At 39.9% G+C, this 18529-nt stretch overlaps 1 protein-coding gene across 1 annotated transcript in view; it reads left to right on the forward strand.

Annotated features, from left to right (window-relative positions):
- Positions 1 to 24: 24 nt before the first annotated feature.
- The window catches only part of POLQ (polymerase (DNA directed), theta), a gene marked incomplete at its 5' end in the record, with an annotated part of 29995 nt that continues 11490 nt past the window's right edge, over positions 25 to 18529 (forward strand). The window contains 13 exons of the mRNA XM_008939678.1: positions 25 to 171; positions 2444 to 2637; positions 2948 to 3072; positions 4529 to 4772; positions 5601 to 6631; positions 6698 to 8752; positions 9779 to 9922; positions 10549 to 10745; positions 12087 to 12327; positions 13238 to 13431; positions 15076 to 15213; positions 16597 to 16771; positions 17249 to 17384. Coding sequence (XP_008937926.1) covers positions 25 to 171; positions 2444 to 2637; positions 2948 to 3072; positions 4529 to 4772; positions 5601 to 6631; positions 6698 to 8752; positions 9779 to 9922; positions 10549 to 10745; positions 12087 to 12327; positions 13238 to 13431; positions 15076 to 15213; positions 16597 to 16771; positions 17249 to 17384 — 5021 coding nt within the window. The remainder of the gene's footprint in view (positions 172 to 2443; positions 2638 to 2947; positions 3073 to 4528; positions 4773 to 5600; positions 6632 to 6697; positions 8753 to 9778; positions 9923 to 10548; positions 10746 to 12086; positions 12328 to 13237; positions 13432 to 15075; positions 15214 to 16596; positions 16772 to 17248; positions 17385 to 18529) is intronic.

Raw genomic sequence — 18529 nt, forward strand, 5'->3', positions numbered from 1 at the left:
GTGTGGTGGTGGTGTTTTTTTTAAACAGCAAAAGTTTATCATCCAACACATCTTGGCTCAGCTACTCTTTCGTCTTCGCTTTCACCAACTGAAGCCATGGAAATCTTTGCTGACCTACAGAGAGCTATGAAAAGCTTTGTTCTGGAGAATGATCTGCATATTGTCTATTTGGTAGGTTCCTCGTTCTGTGTTTTGTGTTTCATACAGCCAAAACTAAGGAAAGGTGACAAAGCACAATGCAGAGTTTTTGAGGGCTTCCATAAGTGTAGGGTTTTTTTTTTTTTTGTGCTTTGCTTACCTCATCCTTCATGAGGAAAAGTTTCTAAATTGCATGTTCCTCAGAACTAGTCTGTTTCTGTAGTGTCTGTTGTGTAGGCAGGTGCTGCATGTCCATCTAAGACCATTACTGTCCCTCTTGACCTCAGAACTTTGTAAGTTTCATGTAAGATAATGATAATTTTTCTGAGACACTTGAAAGTGATAAAACAAGTTGTTTTTGTTAGGTGTTTGGCTTTAGCAGGCTGCATCTCAGATTATTTTTGGAGACTCAGAAAACTTTTGGGGTTTAAGCATCTCCTTTGCTTACAAAAGGCCTCGGCGTTACACTGATGCTGCCGGGGCTAAAGAAAGGAGTGTGATGAATCTTTTGAGGGGAAAGTATCTCAAAGTTTGTCAAGATTTATGTGCACTTACACTTAGAAAAACTAAGCAATGCTATTTAAGACCTTTGGAGAGGAAGCCTTGAACCTGTGAAGATTAGTTAGGAAACAAGATGGAGTTGCACACAGCAGCCAGAGGCCCATCGTGCAGTCATCATCCAAAATCTGACCATTGTCTTTAGCTTCCTGAAGTATAAAGTGTATTCTTTTTACCAGGCTGGTAAATGAAAGGCAAGATTTGGGCATCTTGCCTAAAAAAAGGAGGTCACTGCAAGGAGAATTTTCTTGTTGTTACAGGATTTGTTGAGCTAGGAGACAGGGGAGGAAAGAGATTGAGGGTGCCTGTGTCTGCTTGCTGTATTCATTAACCTAGTTAGTGGCTGATACTGATAGCTTTTTTTTGGATATACTAGTGTCTCATGTCTACCCCTGTATCTGTTTTAGAGGACCACATTGTATTTTATTCTATTTGTATTAGACAAAGTGGACTGGTTTGTGTCATGCACTGGTGAATTTTTTCCTTTCTTGCATCTCCAGAACAGCAAAACACAAAGGATGTAGTTTGTTTGTGTCCTAGGGTAGAGACATTGATGGCAATATTTTATTTTTTTTTTTTTACCCTGTACTTTTTAATTGCAGCAGCTTGTCTGATGTTCTTTTAAATCATATACACTGTTGAACAAAATGTTCTTGAGATTCTGTTCCATTAAGCTAGCCTAAAACACTTTCTTGCAAGTCTGTTAATTTTCAAGGCTGAAGGCTTGTTTAGTTTTGGTGGCTTTTTTTTTTAAGAATTGTTCTTCATGTGTTCCCTATGGGCTACAAAGAAATTATCTGCTATAAAGCTTTTTAATTCTCTTACACTTGAATGCTTTACTTGTACAAATATGAGACTGAATTCCAAGACCTTGCATTGTAGGAAACTTAAATTAAACAAATAAGCATTTGCTAGGCTAGGAAAAGAGTTTTCTTTAAAGAGAAAAAAAAAAAAACCACAACAAAAAAACAACAACAAACCCCCAGCAAACAACAAAAGATAATCCTCCACCTTAATAACTCGTGTTCTTGGCTGATGAAGGGGCATGGATGATTTGCAACTACACATGCATTTGTTATTTGGTCCTATGTTAAATGCTCCCCAACAACTGTTAGTTATTTCAAAATAATTAATCATGTAGTATATCAATACAGATATCAAGACATTTCTTCTCTTCATACTGAAATTGACTCTAGGCTGACTGAATGATAACAAAATTGGTTTTCTGTCTAGAAGTGTGTGTATGCTCTGAATGGCTTTTTTGTTAGTGTTAATAAAAGCGGGGATGTCTTGTGCTCCATCCTAAATGAAAGCTTCAGTGAGTTCTGGCAAAATCTATTGCCCTGCTGTGATAGTGGTTAGTGTGGTTGCTGGTTGCTAATGGCTTTAAGAGGTTGATAGGTATCTGTCAGTTTTGTTAAAAAAAAAGTATAAAGTTCTGTTTGTTAAAGGAGAATAAAGATGCAGCTTAAAGATCTTCTAGTGGCTTGGACTTAGGGAGCAATCTGACCAAGATTCCAAGTTGTTTAATCATTAGAATACCCATATGAGTCAGAGCTCATCAGTACAAATAGCAAAAAAACTAGGTTAGAAGAGCTTTTACTTTCTTCAGGGTACATGGTTATGACTCAATGCCTCTCAGCGTGTGTAGGATGCTCTAACCACATTCCCTAGGCTGTATTTTTATTTATCTAGAGCTCTGTTCTGTTTGTTTCTCTGAAATATTTTTTTGCATTACTCTCTGTAGATCACCCCGGTGTATGAGGAATGGACCACAATTGATTGGTACCAGTTTTTCTGCTTATGGGAGAAGCTGCCTGCCTCGATGAAACGTGTGGCTGAGCTGGTGGGGATTGAAGAAGGATTTCTGGCTCGCTCTGTAAAGGGCGAAATCATAGCTAAAACAGAGAAACAGCATAGGCAAATGGCCATCCACAAAAGGTAGCCACAGATGGATGTGAATGTGCAAAAACTAGAAGCTATACTGTGGAGTGGACAGGCTCTGTGTCTGTTTTCAGGAACTAGCTGTCTTGCTGACTGAGCTGATAGCTCAGGGAACCCAGACCTGGTCTGCTCTGGACTGAGAACACTGCTGGCACAAGATGTTTGTGCTGATGTCCTTGAAAGCCATTTCTGTTTCTTTTGTGTGCTATGCTATAATAACATTCTGTCCTATACCATCACAGTGCATTTTGCCACGTACATTAATCTACCTTGGATGATGATATTACTTCCATGTGTACTTCTGCAGGTTTTTCACCAGTCTTGCCCTTCTGGATTTAATCAGTGAGGTTCCCTTAAAGGATATGACCAAGAAATATGGCTGCAGTCGTGGCCAGCTTCAATCCTTGCAGCAATCTGCTGCCACTTATGCAGGTGAGTTGTCTGGGAAAAATACCCCCAGGCTAGTCTGTTTTCTTTCCTTCCATATATGGGGATAAGATAGCCACAGTGTGGTACTAACAACTATCAGTCTTGTAAAACCAGTCCCAGCTTTATAGCTTAATCTGTGGTTGCCCCTGCTTTGAGATAGAACCACAGAGTGTGCTGTGGGAAGGGGTCCAGCCGAGTGGAATTGAGCAGAGCTGCAGCATGCTGAGGTCTGTGGAAATCATCTGTGTACTGTGCAGAAATATAGTTTGTTCAATGCTAAATATGGAAGTAAATAGAAATCCTTTCTGAAGCTTTACTCTATCAGGAAAGAGTTCCTTTCAGCATAGGTAAAGTTTGGAGTCTCTAAGATTTAACATGGCTTTCTCCTGCTTGCAAAGGCCAGAAAGTATAAGGTTATAGTTTTCAAAACAAAGTGAGTAGTTTCTGGGTCATTTATCACCAGATAACAAGAGGTCAGATAGCTGTAACCTTTAACTTAACCTTCTTAAGAGGGTTCTGTAGGAGTGGAGCTAGCAGCCCACCATGTGACTGAGATATTTTTATTTTTCTGTTGCCATTACTCCATAAGTGCATCTTCAATTTTCAAGACAGTTTTAGCTCAACTTGTGAAACCTTGTGTGTGGGTTGTAGCATGAGTCAAAGCCCCAAAATGAAAAGGTCATGCCAACTGATGCAGAGTGGTTTAAATTAATTCTGGTAGTATAAATAACTTTTTGTTGTGGCAGTTTCATAATTCTCTATTCCCATCGTTAATATTTTTCACAAAAGTAATTTGGGAAGTGAAATGAACTGTTGACATGACATATAGTTAAGAGACATGATAAAAGTTATCTGTTCTATAATCTATAATTCTATAATTATTCTATAATCACTAAAAATAGTGAGGGTTGCTGTGTCTTTCAGTTATTTTCATATTCTGTAGATGCAATCTGTAAGTAAGAAACTTTTTCCTGCTCTTTTCCTCCTCACATGCTCTGGGGACTGCAGCTGTAACCTTTATCATAGGGTTTTCTACCTCCTGTGATGTCCTTGGTAACTGAAGTTCTGCAGGCCAAGTTCTGCTCTTATCACTGAGATCAGTGCTGGCTTTCCTCAAAGAACTGAGACTCCTTAGTACCTCTCATCACTGCTGCTTCTGTCGTCTTCAGTGGGTTTGGTTCACAGGACTCCTGTTACAGGATATGCATGTGCTTCACACTTTCAAGGTCAGCGTCTTTGAAAAAGGAGTGTCATTCAGAAGTTCTGCCTCACTGATAATTCTAGACTGAGTTCTGTGAGACCAGCTTGTAGTCATGGTTATAATAAACACGAGTTAGTCTCTGTCAGCAGGGTGAGAAACATAAAGCAGAAGCCAATTCAGGTGAGATGGGGGGAAATGAATCCAGTCTGGTAGAACTGGAGCTGGAGCTAAGACATTGGTGTAACTTCTGTGTTCCAGGAATGGTAACGGTTTTCTGTAATCGACTGGGTTGGCACAACATGGAGCTGTTGCTCTCTCAGTTCCAGAGCCGCCTCACTTTTGGGGTTCATAGGGAGCTCTGTGACCTGGTACGAGTGTCTCTGCTGAACGCACAGCGTGCTAGGATGCTTTACAAGGCTGGCTTTGTCACAGTGGCTGATCTTGCTAAAGCCAGTCCTGATGATTTGGCAACTGCTCTGAAGAATTCAGTACCATTCAAAAGGTGAGTAAGTTCAAAAGTCAAGTAAAGGAGTTAATTTGTAAGGTGAAGGATTACAGGATGAAATTTGTAATAATGTATGGCAACCTTTTGGGACTTGATGCCAAATGTTAGTTAGAATTAACTTCTATATCTCTGACTGATCACAGTCATTTCATGCTTATTTTGAAATTAATAGAAGGATGTTTTATTTGCAGCATAAGTTTGCGAGACCTGAATTTTCTTCTTATTCCTTTTTTTTGATGTACTGTTTAGTCCTGGTGAATCGTTAATGCTTTCTGGAGGCTGTTTGATGACTCTAAAAGGCAGCTCCACCATATGATCGAATGACTGGATGATTTATTACTGTATATCATTTGAAATTCTCTTGCGATTTTCATGTTAGTGCAATGACAAACTTTCTTGACCAAATACCTGTTGGACCGTGCCATGACACCTGTCTGATTCATGCTCTTTTCTTTCAAAGGTGTTTTCTTCAAAGACAGTTTCCTTTCTTTGGAAAACAGTGCCTGTAGGAGGATTGATTCAGACCTGAATCTTGCCCTAGTAGGGAGTTGGGGCTCATCTGGGTTACAAATTTGGACACAGAAACCTGGGAATGCTTCTGGGGGTGTGCAGCCAATAATATATTTCATTGAAATCAATTTACATATAGAAAACTTAAATAATTATTTCCTATTAAGTGCATTATATTTTTGATATAGTGCTTTTGCGAAGCTCGGAAGCTGTGAAGCTAACTGAAATGGGAGCAGAGTGGAATTGTGCCAGCTCCTTGTGTCATTTGCTGTTTTCTGCATGAATGTTTATGTCTGTCTGTCCCCTTTCCCGTAGTGTTCGTAGGGCTGTGGATGAAGATGAAGAATCAGCAGAGGAACGTCGGACTGTGCACAGCATCTGGATGGCTGGAATGAAAGGCTTAACTGAAAGAGAAGCAGCTTCCCTCATTGTGGAGGAAGCCAGGGGACTTCTCCAGCAGGATTTGGCACTGATGGGAGTGCAGTGGAAACCAGAGTCTTTTCTCGAGACTGATACATCGTCCCTGATCAGCAGTGAGTCAGAGCTGGAAGACAGACTGCATAGATCAAATGGAGAGCAGTGTTCTGAGTCTTCGAGGATATTGAACAAAAAAGGCTGCAGAGTTCAACGGTGTAATGGCTTTGCTTCTCAGGCTGGAAATTTATCAAATATGAAAAAGGGATATAAAAGGCATCTGAGCAGTAGTACAGAAAACTCCAGATTTGAGAGTGAAGTCCCAGGCAGCAGATGGGCTCGAGCAGAGGAAGGCAATGACAATAGTGTGCACAGTGCTAGAAAACGGCCAAATACGTGCAGAGATAATGAAAATGTAGAAGGACTTTCTCTGGTCAAAACCAAGCTGGATTCCAGGAGAGCAATTCCAGAGCTCCCTACTGAACAAGGAAAAACACCAACACTGAGAACAAAGTCTTCAGCCTTTAGATTGACAAAGAGCATGGACGTGCATTTAAACCGTACAAGGAACAGACATACTGCTTCAAAACTGCAGAGGTCTCTGCTTGAGAACATGCTTATGCTTAGCACAGACAAGCAAAAGCCACCTGCTTTCTGCCCCACCATCTCTACAGAAAATATTTCTTCAGACAGAAAGAGTAAGGAATTCACAGAAATGAGATCTGTAACTCACAAAGTCTCAAAATCTGTACAGATGGGGGAAATTAATCTTGGAAGGAAAGATGTAATGGAAGGATTACTTACAGAGCCTACCAGCACTAATGAAGGAATGCCTAAGGGGAGAGCATATTTTCAGGCACCTGTTACTTTGCAGAGTGCTCCACACAACGATATGGAAGCACATAATATTGTAGGAAGTCTAGTAATGCCTGGTAGTGCTAGGACACAGAGAAATGAGAAAACTGATGATAAGCAGAATAAAATTAATAAAATTCAAGCCTATGTGAGCTGTGCTGAGGCAGCGATTGATAAACAGCAGGTGGCTTTAGATGCAGATCATGGCAATGTAACTGCTAGCTGCTCTGGAAGTGGACATGTCCATTGTGGCAGCAGGATACAGAAGCCTGTGTGTTTTTGTCCTGGTGAGGATAAATCCTGCCATGTTCAGATTCAGAATGGTGGCAAAAACGGGAGCGAAAAGCCCAATGGAGTACTGTTACAAGCTGGAGCACTGCAGAAAGCCAACAGTCATCCTAAGGATTTTCTGAAAGACTCTCTAGTAAAGTCCAGAAGAGTTTGCAATGCAGATGACATTCAGAATGGTCCATCTTCTGATCTGCACTCTGACTCTGAAGACAGCTTCCAGCTGGATACTCAAACTGACATGATAATAAAACAGGAGGGAGCAGCTGGAATCGCAGGACAGCAGGGGATACAAAGTTCAGAGCTGGCAGCAATACCACAGCAACAAATCTCCGAGAAACTATGCCCTTCATGGACTAAGAATGCAACTGATGAAAGGCTGGCTGAAACAGTTCAGAAATCTGGCTTATCGAGCCTTATCACAACAAATAACATTACAAAAACAACAGCTCAGCACTATAATAACGAACTTTTGGAGTCTGGAGGCCTTAATTTACAGCCTGTAGTGAAGAAAATAGAATCTGCACCTTGCCTTAAAGAAAGTGATTTCTCCTTGACTGACTCCCAGCTACACAGTTTTCTACAAGATTACCAGACCCAAAATTCAGTGAAAGGGAAGAGTGTGTCTAAAGATCTTAATAAAGCAACCTCCTCTTTTGGTAGTGAGCACATTGTACAAGTAGAATGCAACCCTGTGCCTGAAACAAGCCTGAATGTAAGTGATAGCTTGCTGTTTGATGATAGCTTCGGTAATGTCAGTGACCTTTCAGCTGTTCAGATCACAGAAGCTGACAGAAAGGATCCTGTGGAGAAGCAAGAGGTTTTTCTTCCTCCAGATGTTCTTTTGCAGAACTTAAGGCCTATTCAGAATAAATTTGATGTTGGTGGCAATCAGAAAGAGCGTGAGGATCCTGTGCAGTGTAACAATGTGTCTCCAGCGTTCTCTGACATAATGGCTGAAGTTTTAGATCATGCAAATTCCCCGTCTTTTCTGAAAGATCCTCCTCCTATCTTTCATGGTCAGTCAGGATTAATAAACTCAGTGATTTCTAACAGTGACCCCACACCAAAGGATTTAGTTGGAGATCAAGGTGAAAAGCTCCAGAGAAGCCAGCAAGCTTTAGACAAGAAAACCCATCCAGTGGTGTGGACTGACCACTCCTTTGAACTAAGCCCAGGGTTACAGGACGTGTTGGACAAATGGCCAAGTCCCTCAGGCATTGAACCAGTTTCAGTAAGCTCCTGTTTGAAAGGAAAGTTAGTTGCTCCTGTTGTTAATCAAGAGCCAGATCCAGTTGTTGAGACTGACAGTTGTCAGCTGGAGCCTTTGCCCACTTGCCAGGATTTAAAAAGCACTTTCAAGGTTAAAGAAAACAAAATGAAGGACTTGGATCTTCAGAAAACAGACTGCGTAACAGTTCCACTCAGGGGAAGCAACAGAACATCCTGTCCTCCACCAAATAGTAATAATGGGTTTATTCCTCCAACACCCCCCAAAGAGCTTTTTCCAAAGAGTTCTCTTTCTTTCTCTGTGAAATCTGCAAGGAAGAGACAAGTTGCCTGCATGAATGGAGGGCAGCTGAGTCAGCCACAGCAGAACAGCGAGGGCAGTGCAGAGCAGGAGGTAAAACCACTCCAGGTCAGTCTTGGGAGTGTAGAGCCAACTGAAACTGATGAGATAAAAGATGATTCCACTACAGACCAAGGCTTTTCACTGCAGATATCTCAGGATATTTTTCCCTCAAGTGCTGAAAGTTTCACTATTATTGACGTAGCAAGCGACAAAGCACTTTTCCAGACTTTTGTCACAGAGTGGAAGGAGAAAAGCAGGTTCTCCATCTCGGTGGCATGTGAAAGAACAAAACGTCTTCTGTCTCCGAAATCAACGATTGGTGGCAAATTCAAAAAAGGTCAGTTCCATGTTCCAGAGCATTATTTTTTGAACAGCAGCGTGTATCTTCAGCTTAAAGCAGGAGTGGAGAGGAAGAGAGTTTGCAAAAAAGGAGGAAAGTTATTGATATTAGTTGAACAGTGTTAGTCTCAGTAGAACAGAGAAGCTGAGTGTTAGCAGAGACTGGAGAATTAGTGTCAAGCATTTCATTGGTAGGTCTTTGGTGATAGCAGTGAAGAGTTAGCAGCTTCTTTGATGGGAGAGTATCTAAATATTCTTAACGTTTCATTGTATCTAATTTGGAAATGGTTCTGTGTTGTGCAGTCACTTTATCACATGTATCTTTCCACATCATAAACAAGTTTTAGTGTATTTTAAAACGAATAATGTCTTTGATAGTAAACTACACATTGTTCACCATCTCCACTGAGTAGTACTACTTCTGGGATTGCCCCTAAACCAAGGTTAAATATTTTTGAGTTTGCAAAAAATAAACTTGGTTCAATATATGCACGTGTGAAATTCAGATCAGTCTCTTTTGCAATGTTGCTTCAATTTTTTCCACAGAAGTATTCACATGCTGCAGTTTGCTACTGCTGCTGTACAAACATACCCTTCCGTTACAATAACATGATTAAACAGAGTTAGATTCTTTGCTGTCATACTGCTGTAACAACAATAAAATTCCTTAACTATGAAATTACCTTTTTGACAGATAAATGTGAATTTTTTTTCAGAGTGGAAGAAGGGAATACATTTCCATCTTGGCTCCTGAAAAGATTACTAGGAAAGGCCAGACCTTTGCAGGGATGCTATATGGGTCATTGTTTCTTTTAAGAAAAATTCTGCAATTCTAAATTTATTTATTTATTTATTTATTTTAATGTAAAGAAACACAGAGTTTTCTCCCTACAGATGAAAATGGAAGTATGTATTCACTTTTAAGAAATTTAGGCTCAGTGTAATATTCACGTTTTCAGGATCCAAACTCTTCTATATTTATGGATGCCATTTTATAATTTTAACTTTAAAATTATTCCTTTAGTAAGTTCTCCTCAGTGGATGCAAGTTAAAGATGATGGATTTCCTGTACAAGGCAGTGAAGACTTGTTGGTAGTTGGACTGGCAGTATGCTGGGGTGGAAGAGATGCCTACTACATCTCTTTGCAGCAGATTCAAGACCAGACTGGTGAGTGAGTGGACGGGCTGTGCTGTGTTACACGATACCGCGTTTCAAGAAAGTGCCTTCAGCAGATAGGTTTTGGAAGTGTTTTGAGTGTCTCAAACCCAGCTCAGCTGTGTGATGGGGTGATTTAACCATACTACTGAGCAGTCTTAAGTGTTGAACACCCTTGAACATGTTGCTGTGGCTTCATCTATGCTGCTATATAAATTAGGCCAGGTAATTGGCTCAAGCACTGGACTGCTGAGAATGTATATGGGTAAAATGTTAGCTTACTCCTATGTTCTCTTTAGCTTACTTGCTTTTCTCTTTCAACCTTTTCCAATTTTTGCTCTCCAGAACAAATCTGACACTTGAATGCTGAGCATAACCTAGCCTGTACTGTGTGGGCTCGTGGCTAGGGTTTGATCCCTGAGTCTCCTTTGTTTAGTAGCACAGACACATCATGTTGCTTTGTCTGGCTTGATAAAATACAAAATGTCAGTATAGGTTTATTACTATTTGATCACATTCCAGCTATAGGTTTTGTGCTTTAAATGATTACATTTAAGATTTTTTTTCCTCTTGCTTTTCTTATCATGCAGTGGGTAAAAAAGATGTTTTGGTTCTTTTTCTTCTATTTTCTGCCTTAGAAATCAGTATGAGTTTGGCACCTCCACCTTTGGACAAAAACCTACCTGTAACAGAGAGACTGTATCATCTGCACCTGCACCTGCAGAAGAAGCCCAAGCAGGAGCGCTCACTTGTCATGTATAACTTCATTCAGCACTACAAGACTCTGGTGATGGCTTGTGGCATCTCCTTGGAAGGAAGTTTTGAGGACCCAAAGGTCTGCAAGTTTAAGAAATTTAGCTTGGGTAAAACTGCTAGTTTCAACACACCAGTGGAAAGACAGGAGTACCTTTTGGTACTTTCCTTTGGTTATTTAGATTTGAACATGCACACGTGTCGGGGGGTTTAGTGAAATGTTCTTACAAGGGGAAATCTGGAGCTGTATATAGAGGAGACCTCTTCAGCTGTGTGTGTTCGTGGTGCTTGCAAGGGAAACAAGAAGTGCAGTGATAGATTAACACATTAATCTTTCAGGCTGGGTGGCACTTTGCAGGCTTGGGTGGGGAGAATGAAGGTAAATCTCCCCTGTCCCACTGAATAGGGCTGAACTCTTGTTGCTATAAGAAGCTTGGGACTAAAAGAGCAGAGTGCTTCTTGTCAGATGATTGATTATGAGAGCAGAAGACTTCGTAAGCAAAAGATTTACCTGCTGTGTCTATACAATATCAATGGTAGCATTCCACTTGGCTGCCTTTGGCTACCACCTTGCCAAGGTGTTCCACACAGACAAACTTAATTTTTCATACCAATGCATAGTTTTAGGATAAAATTAAAGAACAATGAAAGTAGCACCTTTCCCTGCACTGTGCCATGTATTAAATGGATTTATACTATTTTTTTTTTAATTTTGGTGATGCAATGAATATATACAAACACACACATCCCTCCTCCCCTCCCCCTTGTGTGTGTATGTGTGTATATATATAGGTGTGTATATATACATATAGACACAAGCACAAATGTGGGTTTTATCTTCTGCTTGTATGACAGAGAGGATGCAGAAACCTGTATTTTATTCTATTTTGACACAAGAAAATGAAATATAGCTATAAGTGAAATTGCTTTGAAGACAATGGGATCGATGAGGCTTGCCAAGAATAAAATTTGCCTTACAGAGTTCTTGGTACCAGTGCTGATGTGCAAAATATAGGATAGCTCAGCTGGACTAGTATTCTAGATGAATTGCAAGTTCTGATTTTTACAAAGTCAGTTTTGAGATTAAACATGTTTTGATCCTGTTTTTCATATTTAATCCCCTTTGTGTTAGGTTTTAATAAATGAAAAAAAAAAAAGATAATTTGAGATGTGTTTAGTTGACAAAGGGTAAGGTTTTCAAATATAGAGAATCAACTCTGAGAATTAAGCTTTTTGGTGACTTATGCCCTCTTGAAGGTTTTGTCTCACATCGTGTAACTTAGCCAGAAATTATTTAAGTCTACCTGCCAAATGAAGTAAAATAACCTGCACTATAACCCTGCATTAACCTCCAGTTAAATGTTTACATTGTATTATGACTAAAATTGAAGAAAAAGTCTCATGGAGGTCTCCCTTTTTGAAGGTGGCATGTTGGCTGCTTGATTCTGGCTCTAAGGAACGTACACTTCACAACATGGTGACTAACTTTCTCCCCAGCGAGCTGCCTCTGCTGGAAGGGGTAGGCACTGGCCAAGGGGTGCAGAGCCTGGGGCTTAGTGCCAGTGAAGATCACTCTGGGCGGTACAGGGCAGCAATAGAGTCTGTGCTTGTCTTCAACATCATGAACCAACTCCATAAGGAACTGCAGAAGGAAAATCTGACAGGTAAAGAGAGCTCCTACACTTGGGGGCAAAGATGGAGGGTAAAGGTAGTTGTGCTGAATGATGAGTGGAGAAGAGATGAGATATGAAAGTTCTTCAATAAGTATATTCTGTGGCAAAATGTTCATTTGTTAAAATAAGAGGAAACTTCCCTTGGAAGTACATCTGTTTTGTCAAAAATTAAATTAAAATTAAAATATAGTTTTTATATCCCAAATACCAATCAGTTTCACTGGTTGAGGTAATAGCAGAGTCTATTTTAAGTTTGTGTCAAACAGATCTCCATTTCCCAGGTGAGTATCCTGGCTGTTCTGAGGGGACTTGTGGGTCTGTCTGTGGTTTCTCATTAACGTTTTCAAAAGCTTTTGCATTTCCTTGTCAGAAGCAATTCCTAAAGTCCTCAAGTGTTTTCTGAAGGAGATTTATTGCTCTTTGGATTGCCCATATAACTTTTTTTGCCATGTATGTGTTCTGTCCATGAAACTTTTTTGTGATGTCATAGTGGGTGATCCAGCATGTTTGCACTAATATTTGCTGAATGCTTGTCTCTGTTTAAAAACAAGTAAGCAAACAGAAAACCCCCAAACCTTAAAACACATACCTATTAGTGGGCTTTATGATTGTTTCCCCTAAATTGTTTCCAAAGCCAAAGATTAGGATCCAATCTCACTGAAGTCTTTTATTGTAAGCTTACCACATAATTTATGATCATGAGAGCTTACTATCATAATTTCTTACTATGAAATATTCCAGAAAAAAAAAGTATTTAAATTAAATCTATATTAAAATATTTCAGTGTGTCAGGACTCTTAGAATTTAAAAAAAACCAGAATGCCCCAGTTGTTTTTTTATGAGTTTGTTTATCTGCAGTTGATCTTTTTGGTGTTATTCTTGGGGTTTTTACTTACTACAGATGTATTTTCTAAAGTGGAGATGCCCACCCATTATTGCTTGGCTCTGCTGGAGCTGAATGGCATCGGTTTTAGCACCACAGTATATGAAACCCAGAAACAGGTCATGCAAGCTAAACTGAGTGAGATTGAGACCAAGGCATACCAGCTGGCAGGCCACAGCTTCTCCTTGACCAGCCCTGATGACATTGCAGAGGTATGTGAGGGTTAAGGTGGGAGGGGTAGAACTTTCTAAGTTGCCCTCATGAGGCTTTTTGTTACACTTAAGACAAGACACTTCTTGGGCAGGCTGCCTGTGAAGAAAAGACAAAACACAAACTGAACTCTGCTCAGAGTTGATTTGTCTTTGCGCTCATGGTAAACTTGCTGCCTGCAAGGTGCTGTGTGTCTCCTGATTGTCCCAATCATCATCCCAATTTCTGCTAACTTTAGCAGAAATAAAGAAGATAGAAGTGGAAATAAGCATGTGGCTTGTGTAGGATCTTGGCTTCTCACGGCACATGAGATGATCTTCCAATTAAATGGCTTTTGGAATCTTTTGAATGAATGGTGTGGGGCTAGAGAATCTTCTTTGCAGAACCAGTGCACACAAGATGTGATATCATGAGTCTAAGAATAGTTGTACTGAATAAGTTCTATTGTCATCCTTGTCCCTATACAGGCGTGAAAGAGGAGGAAAGACTATTTTAAAAGTTCTGAATCAAAAACTGTCCGTTTTCAAGAATCTATATAGAACTGGTTTTTTTAAAGCCTAAGAAACAGATTTCTATGTAACTTAGCAATGCTTTTATTGCTGAAGGACTTTGCTATATATTTTTAATGTATGTTACATTGAATCATAGGAATAGGTTATAATTGCTATGCATGTTTTTTCTCCATTTGTTTCTTTTCTACATACTAATTTCTTGCTGAAGGACTGTAGGTTATATGGAAATAGTCAAAATTAGCAAGTAGCCATCACTAAAAGAAGTTTCACAGAAGTATTCCTGCTTTTTTGCAAATGCAGAAGTTTTGCTCTGTGACAGTAGTCTAGTTAGAACTCCTGAAATAGTGCTCAGTTCTAATTTCACTCTGCTTCCTGGAAAAGGGGGAGGAAAACTTTTTCTGAAATGCTGTTCTCTGAACTACAGAAGCTTGTTTCTCACGTGGAAATTGGTAATTTTTTGTTAGTACAGCTTTACCTTTCTAATTTTGTGTCAGTAAAACTGCACTACAAAAATGTGAGAGGAAAGCTTCTATTGCCTTTTCCCAGCTGTGAAGTGAACCACAATAGCTGCTAAATAGTGTATAATGCTACACAGAAACGTGGAATGAAAAATCAAGTACTGTGTTCTGTTGTCAACAAGTGAGCATATACTTAATATTCCAGCTCTTGGCAATTCTTTAGAAAAACTAATATTCTGGCTATTATGTTAAAGGTATATGTGACCACCTCCTCCTGTACCATTCATGCTGCTCCGAAGCCTGCTCCCTGCTAACACTTCTGTTTTTTTCCACCAATGCTCTTCCCACTTTTAGTCCTCTTAACATTATGTAGCGTTACAGTTGACTGTCAGCAGTAACCTCACTTATAGGATGGAGTTAATTACCTATTCCAAAACCATACCTCTGAACTCAAACTTACAATGTTCAGAAAATGAGATTTTAGATTGCATTTTGTAGTTAATTAAATGAGGAGGAATAACTTTGATAGCAGAGATCTTTAATCAGCTTTTTAATTACCTGAAGCATTCGTACTATCCTTTGTTTGGAACAAGCTGTTTAAGTGCTCAGCTGCTATTTGTTTTCTCATGGGAGTAGTAGCATACAGAAACTGATTTCAAATGCTTATCTCTTTCAGGTTTTGTTCCTAGAGCTGAAGTTGCCCCAAAATGGAGATGTGAAAGTTCAAGGGAGCAAGAAAACTCTGGGTTATACCAGAAGAGCAACTGCTAAAGGAAACAGGGTTAGGTTGAGCAAACAGTTCAGTACAACTAAGGTACAGTAAAGTCTGTTTCTAGTCTGAAGATGACTGTAAAAATAACTCCCTCTTACTTTACACATCTGCTGCTTAGATACATTTGAGTTAGGTGCACTGACTTAAATGGAAGTAAATTTTAACGGCTTTTTGCTCCTCCAGTTACCACTGGAAATTCAAACTGGATTCTGCCTTCTGTGTTAGCTGAATTATTAACCCCTCCTGCTTTCCTAAAGCCTGAGCCTAATGAGGGCATAACTATAAATAGCAGGCTTCAGTAAGAATAAATCAGACAGAATTTGATTTCTAAAACCATGTGTAAGACCAAAATAGCACAATAATTTTGTAAAGCAAATAGTAGAATAATTTTTCAACATCAGCTTGAAAGATACTTAAATACCATGGTGATTAAATACAGTATTTTCCCTGCCTGGTACTACCATATCTCTATTTTGTGCTTCAGGGAATTTTTCTTCAGAGTGGCTGCTCTGATGGCTTATAAAATTTAGTATATAATAAGCTTATATATATGTGAAGGCTATTGACGTGCTTGCCAGTTGATAAATATTGTGGAGCTGCATTAATGTCAACTGCTTGAGGCTAAGGGGTGTTCTTGCCAGACAAGTGATATTAGCAGATATATATGTTCCCTGTTTTCAGGGCTCATTAATCTGTATTATTTTCTTAGTTTCCCCTTGTTCAGTGTAGTTGGTTCTTGGAAGACAAGTATTGATTTCTGAAACTCAAGTGGCAGTGAACATGTGAGTGTGGTGGTGGTGGCAGAGCAGGGAGCAAAAAGCAAAGTGAGAATTTCCTCCTTTTGTGATGTGTGGAGGGATGAGGCTGCAGCTGCCTGCTGTATACAAAAAAATGTTATTTTGAGAAGTGTTTGTATGCCACTGCCTTTTGAAATTCTTGTTAGTCCTTCATATTTCTGATTTAACTGAAAGGATTTGATTGCTGGTGATCAGCTTTGTCTTTCAAGGAGCACAGTCAAGGGTTTCATTTTATATGTTCCTACTGTATGGATAGGAGAGAGCAGGGAGAAAAATATGCAAGAAGATGGAGGAGGAGCAGTAATGCTGGGCAAGAGGAGACAACGTAGGGGACCTATGGCAAGTAATACTTCATTTGATCATTTCAGGTGATTTATTGGTTGATGCAGACTGTGTGGTGACGAGGGTGCAAAAGCCCAAAGAGAAGTGATTGCCAAATGTGCAATAAAACTGCTTTGATTGCCAAGGTGTAGGTGGTATAAGTGGAGGGTATATCCATTTAATTTTAAGGCAATGACATTGGAGGCTCGCTGTGGGTGAAGGAGTTGCTTTTTCTCTGCAGAACTGCAAAAACTTTATAAAGCTTTAGAGGCAGTTGATTAGAGTTGTGCCCTTTTCTCCCTTCAAGGATGTTTTGGAGAAATTGAAGACACTTCACCCATTGCCAGGGCTGATACTGGAATGGAGGAGGATCAACAACGCCATTACTAAAGTGGTGTTTCCACTACAGAGGGAAAAGAGATTGAATTCTGCTCTGGGAATGGAAAGGATATATCCAGTGTCACAGACTCACACAGCTACAGGTAAAGAAATAAGGGCAAAATCCTCACTTCTTACTGATATTTTTTCTTTATGTATGTGTGGGCAGTTTTTCTAGGGGAAAAAGGTAGGAAATGAAGCCTGTGGTATACTTCAGCCAAATGGAAATATTGAAATACCTGTTTATTGTGAATCTGCCTTAAAAGTTTAGATCTGTTAAAATAGCTTTTATGTTCACTGAGCACTATTATTCTTTTCTTGCATGTATTATCATGTAAATTTCTGACCCCAAAACAGGTTCTGGATCTGGGAGTTTCTAATTAGTGGTACAGCAATGCTGCAGGAGAACCAGCTCAAGCCCATTAAACCTGAACTGTTTTTGATTTTCTTCAGTTTTCTCAGTGGTCATGTCTTGTGCTGCCCCTCCTACTGCTTGTTTTTTGGAGATGCAGATGTGTATTCAGCTGTGTTAAGTTAGAAGAACTCTTGCACACTTAGTCCTGTCTTGTGTTCCTTCTCAGGTCGAATAACCTTTACAGACCCAAATATCCAGAATGTGCCAAGAGATTTTGAGATTGAAATGCCAACTGTGGTTGAAGAAAGCCCACCCTCCCGAGCCCATGGAAACGTAAAGCCTCGTGCCGTTCCTGGGGGCAGGTAGGAGGATCTTGGCAGAGCTTCTGCCTACTCTTCTGATGTTCATGTGGTGCAGCTGTCAAATTTCTTTCTGACTTCACCTGTGGCTGCTGTCATGGCAGTGTGACTTGTTACTCAATGTTTCTCTTACAGTTTCAGGGGAATAAATACCTAAAAATCAGTGACGCATGAAAGACCTAATAATGCTAACAACATGTGGCTCCCTGTAGTCACTTTTTGAAATTCTTTATGAAACCCTACAGTGAGATTAGCATTATGCTCCTAACTGTTGGATGAAAAACCTGAGTGTGAAAAGTAACTAAACTGAGGTTAGGATCTGGTTTGGCTTTCTAAGAGCTACTCTGAAAGAGGATGGGAGATTGTGGAAGAAGCAGAAGAAAGTTCATCTGCTGTGCAGCTCCCTCTGTAAAGGAAGTGAACATAGTTTTCATTCTTTGTTAGAATTTAGAATTTCATTGGTGGTAATGAAGCAGAGAAGATTTCTAAATCTGGTTTCTGTTAACCAAACACCCTATTTTGACAGCATTACATTCCAGTGCCTAAATGGTTGTGTGGAAGACTAGTGAAATATCAAGCTGGATCTTTTAGCGGCTAGCTTGTGAGCTTTAGGACTTCATACTTGGTGGTGGTTTTCTTTCTTCCAGGTTACTCTTTCCATTCAGGTTTTTGTCCCACATGTGTCACCTGAGTGACTTTATAAAAGTCTTTTTTTCCCACAGCAAGATGTGAGAAATGTGAGAAGTTTTTGGCTCTTCTGTCTTTTCCTATGACCGTGTTTCTAACATACTTGTACCTTGAGTAGGTCATGAGAACGAAGCCCAGGAGTAGCAGGATCTTGTCCATCTCTCTTCAGAAGAACCAGGCCTAGCTTTGGAGGCAGAAATGTCATTCTGAGAAATAGCTCTAGCAGTACTCGGGTTTGCAGCAGCTTTGCAGGGTGGTTGGAGAGTGGGCTGGGTTTTTAAAGTCTTCCCCATAAAGAAACAGCCCGTAGAGAGAATGGAGTGCTTGCTGGAATTTGAGAGAGGTCTGCTTCTCAGGCTGACTGTTAGGACTACATTGCTTTGTGAAGTGGCCACTGTGTTAGGAAGACAGGTAATCCTAAAGGCACAGAAATTATTCCTGCCACAAAAGAAGCTGTCAAG

The sequence above is a fragment of the Merops nubicus genome, unplaced genomic scaffold (assembly GCF_000691845.1).
Source record: "Merops nubicus isolate BGI_N331 unplaced genomic scaffold, ASM69184v1 scaffold20304, whole genome shotgun sequence".
NCBI lineage: Eukaryota > Metazoa > Chordata > Aves > Coraciiformes > Meropidae > Merops > Merops nubicus.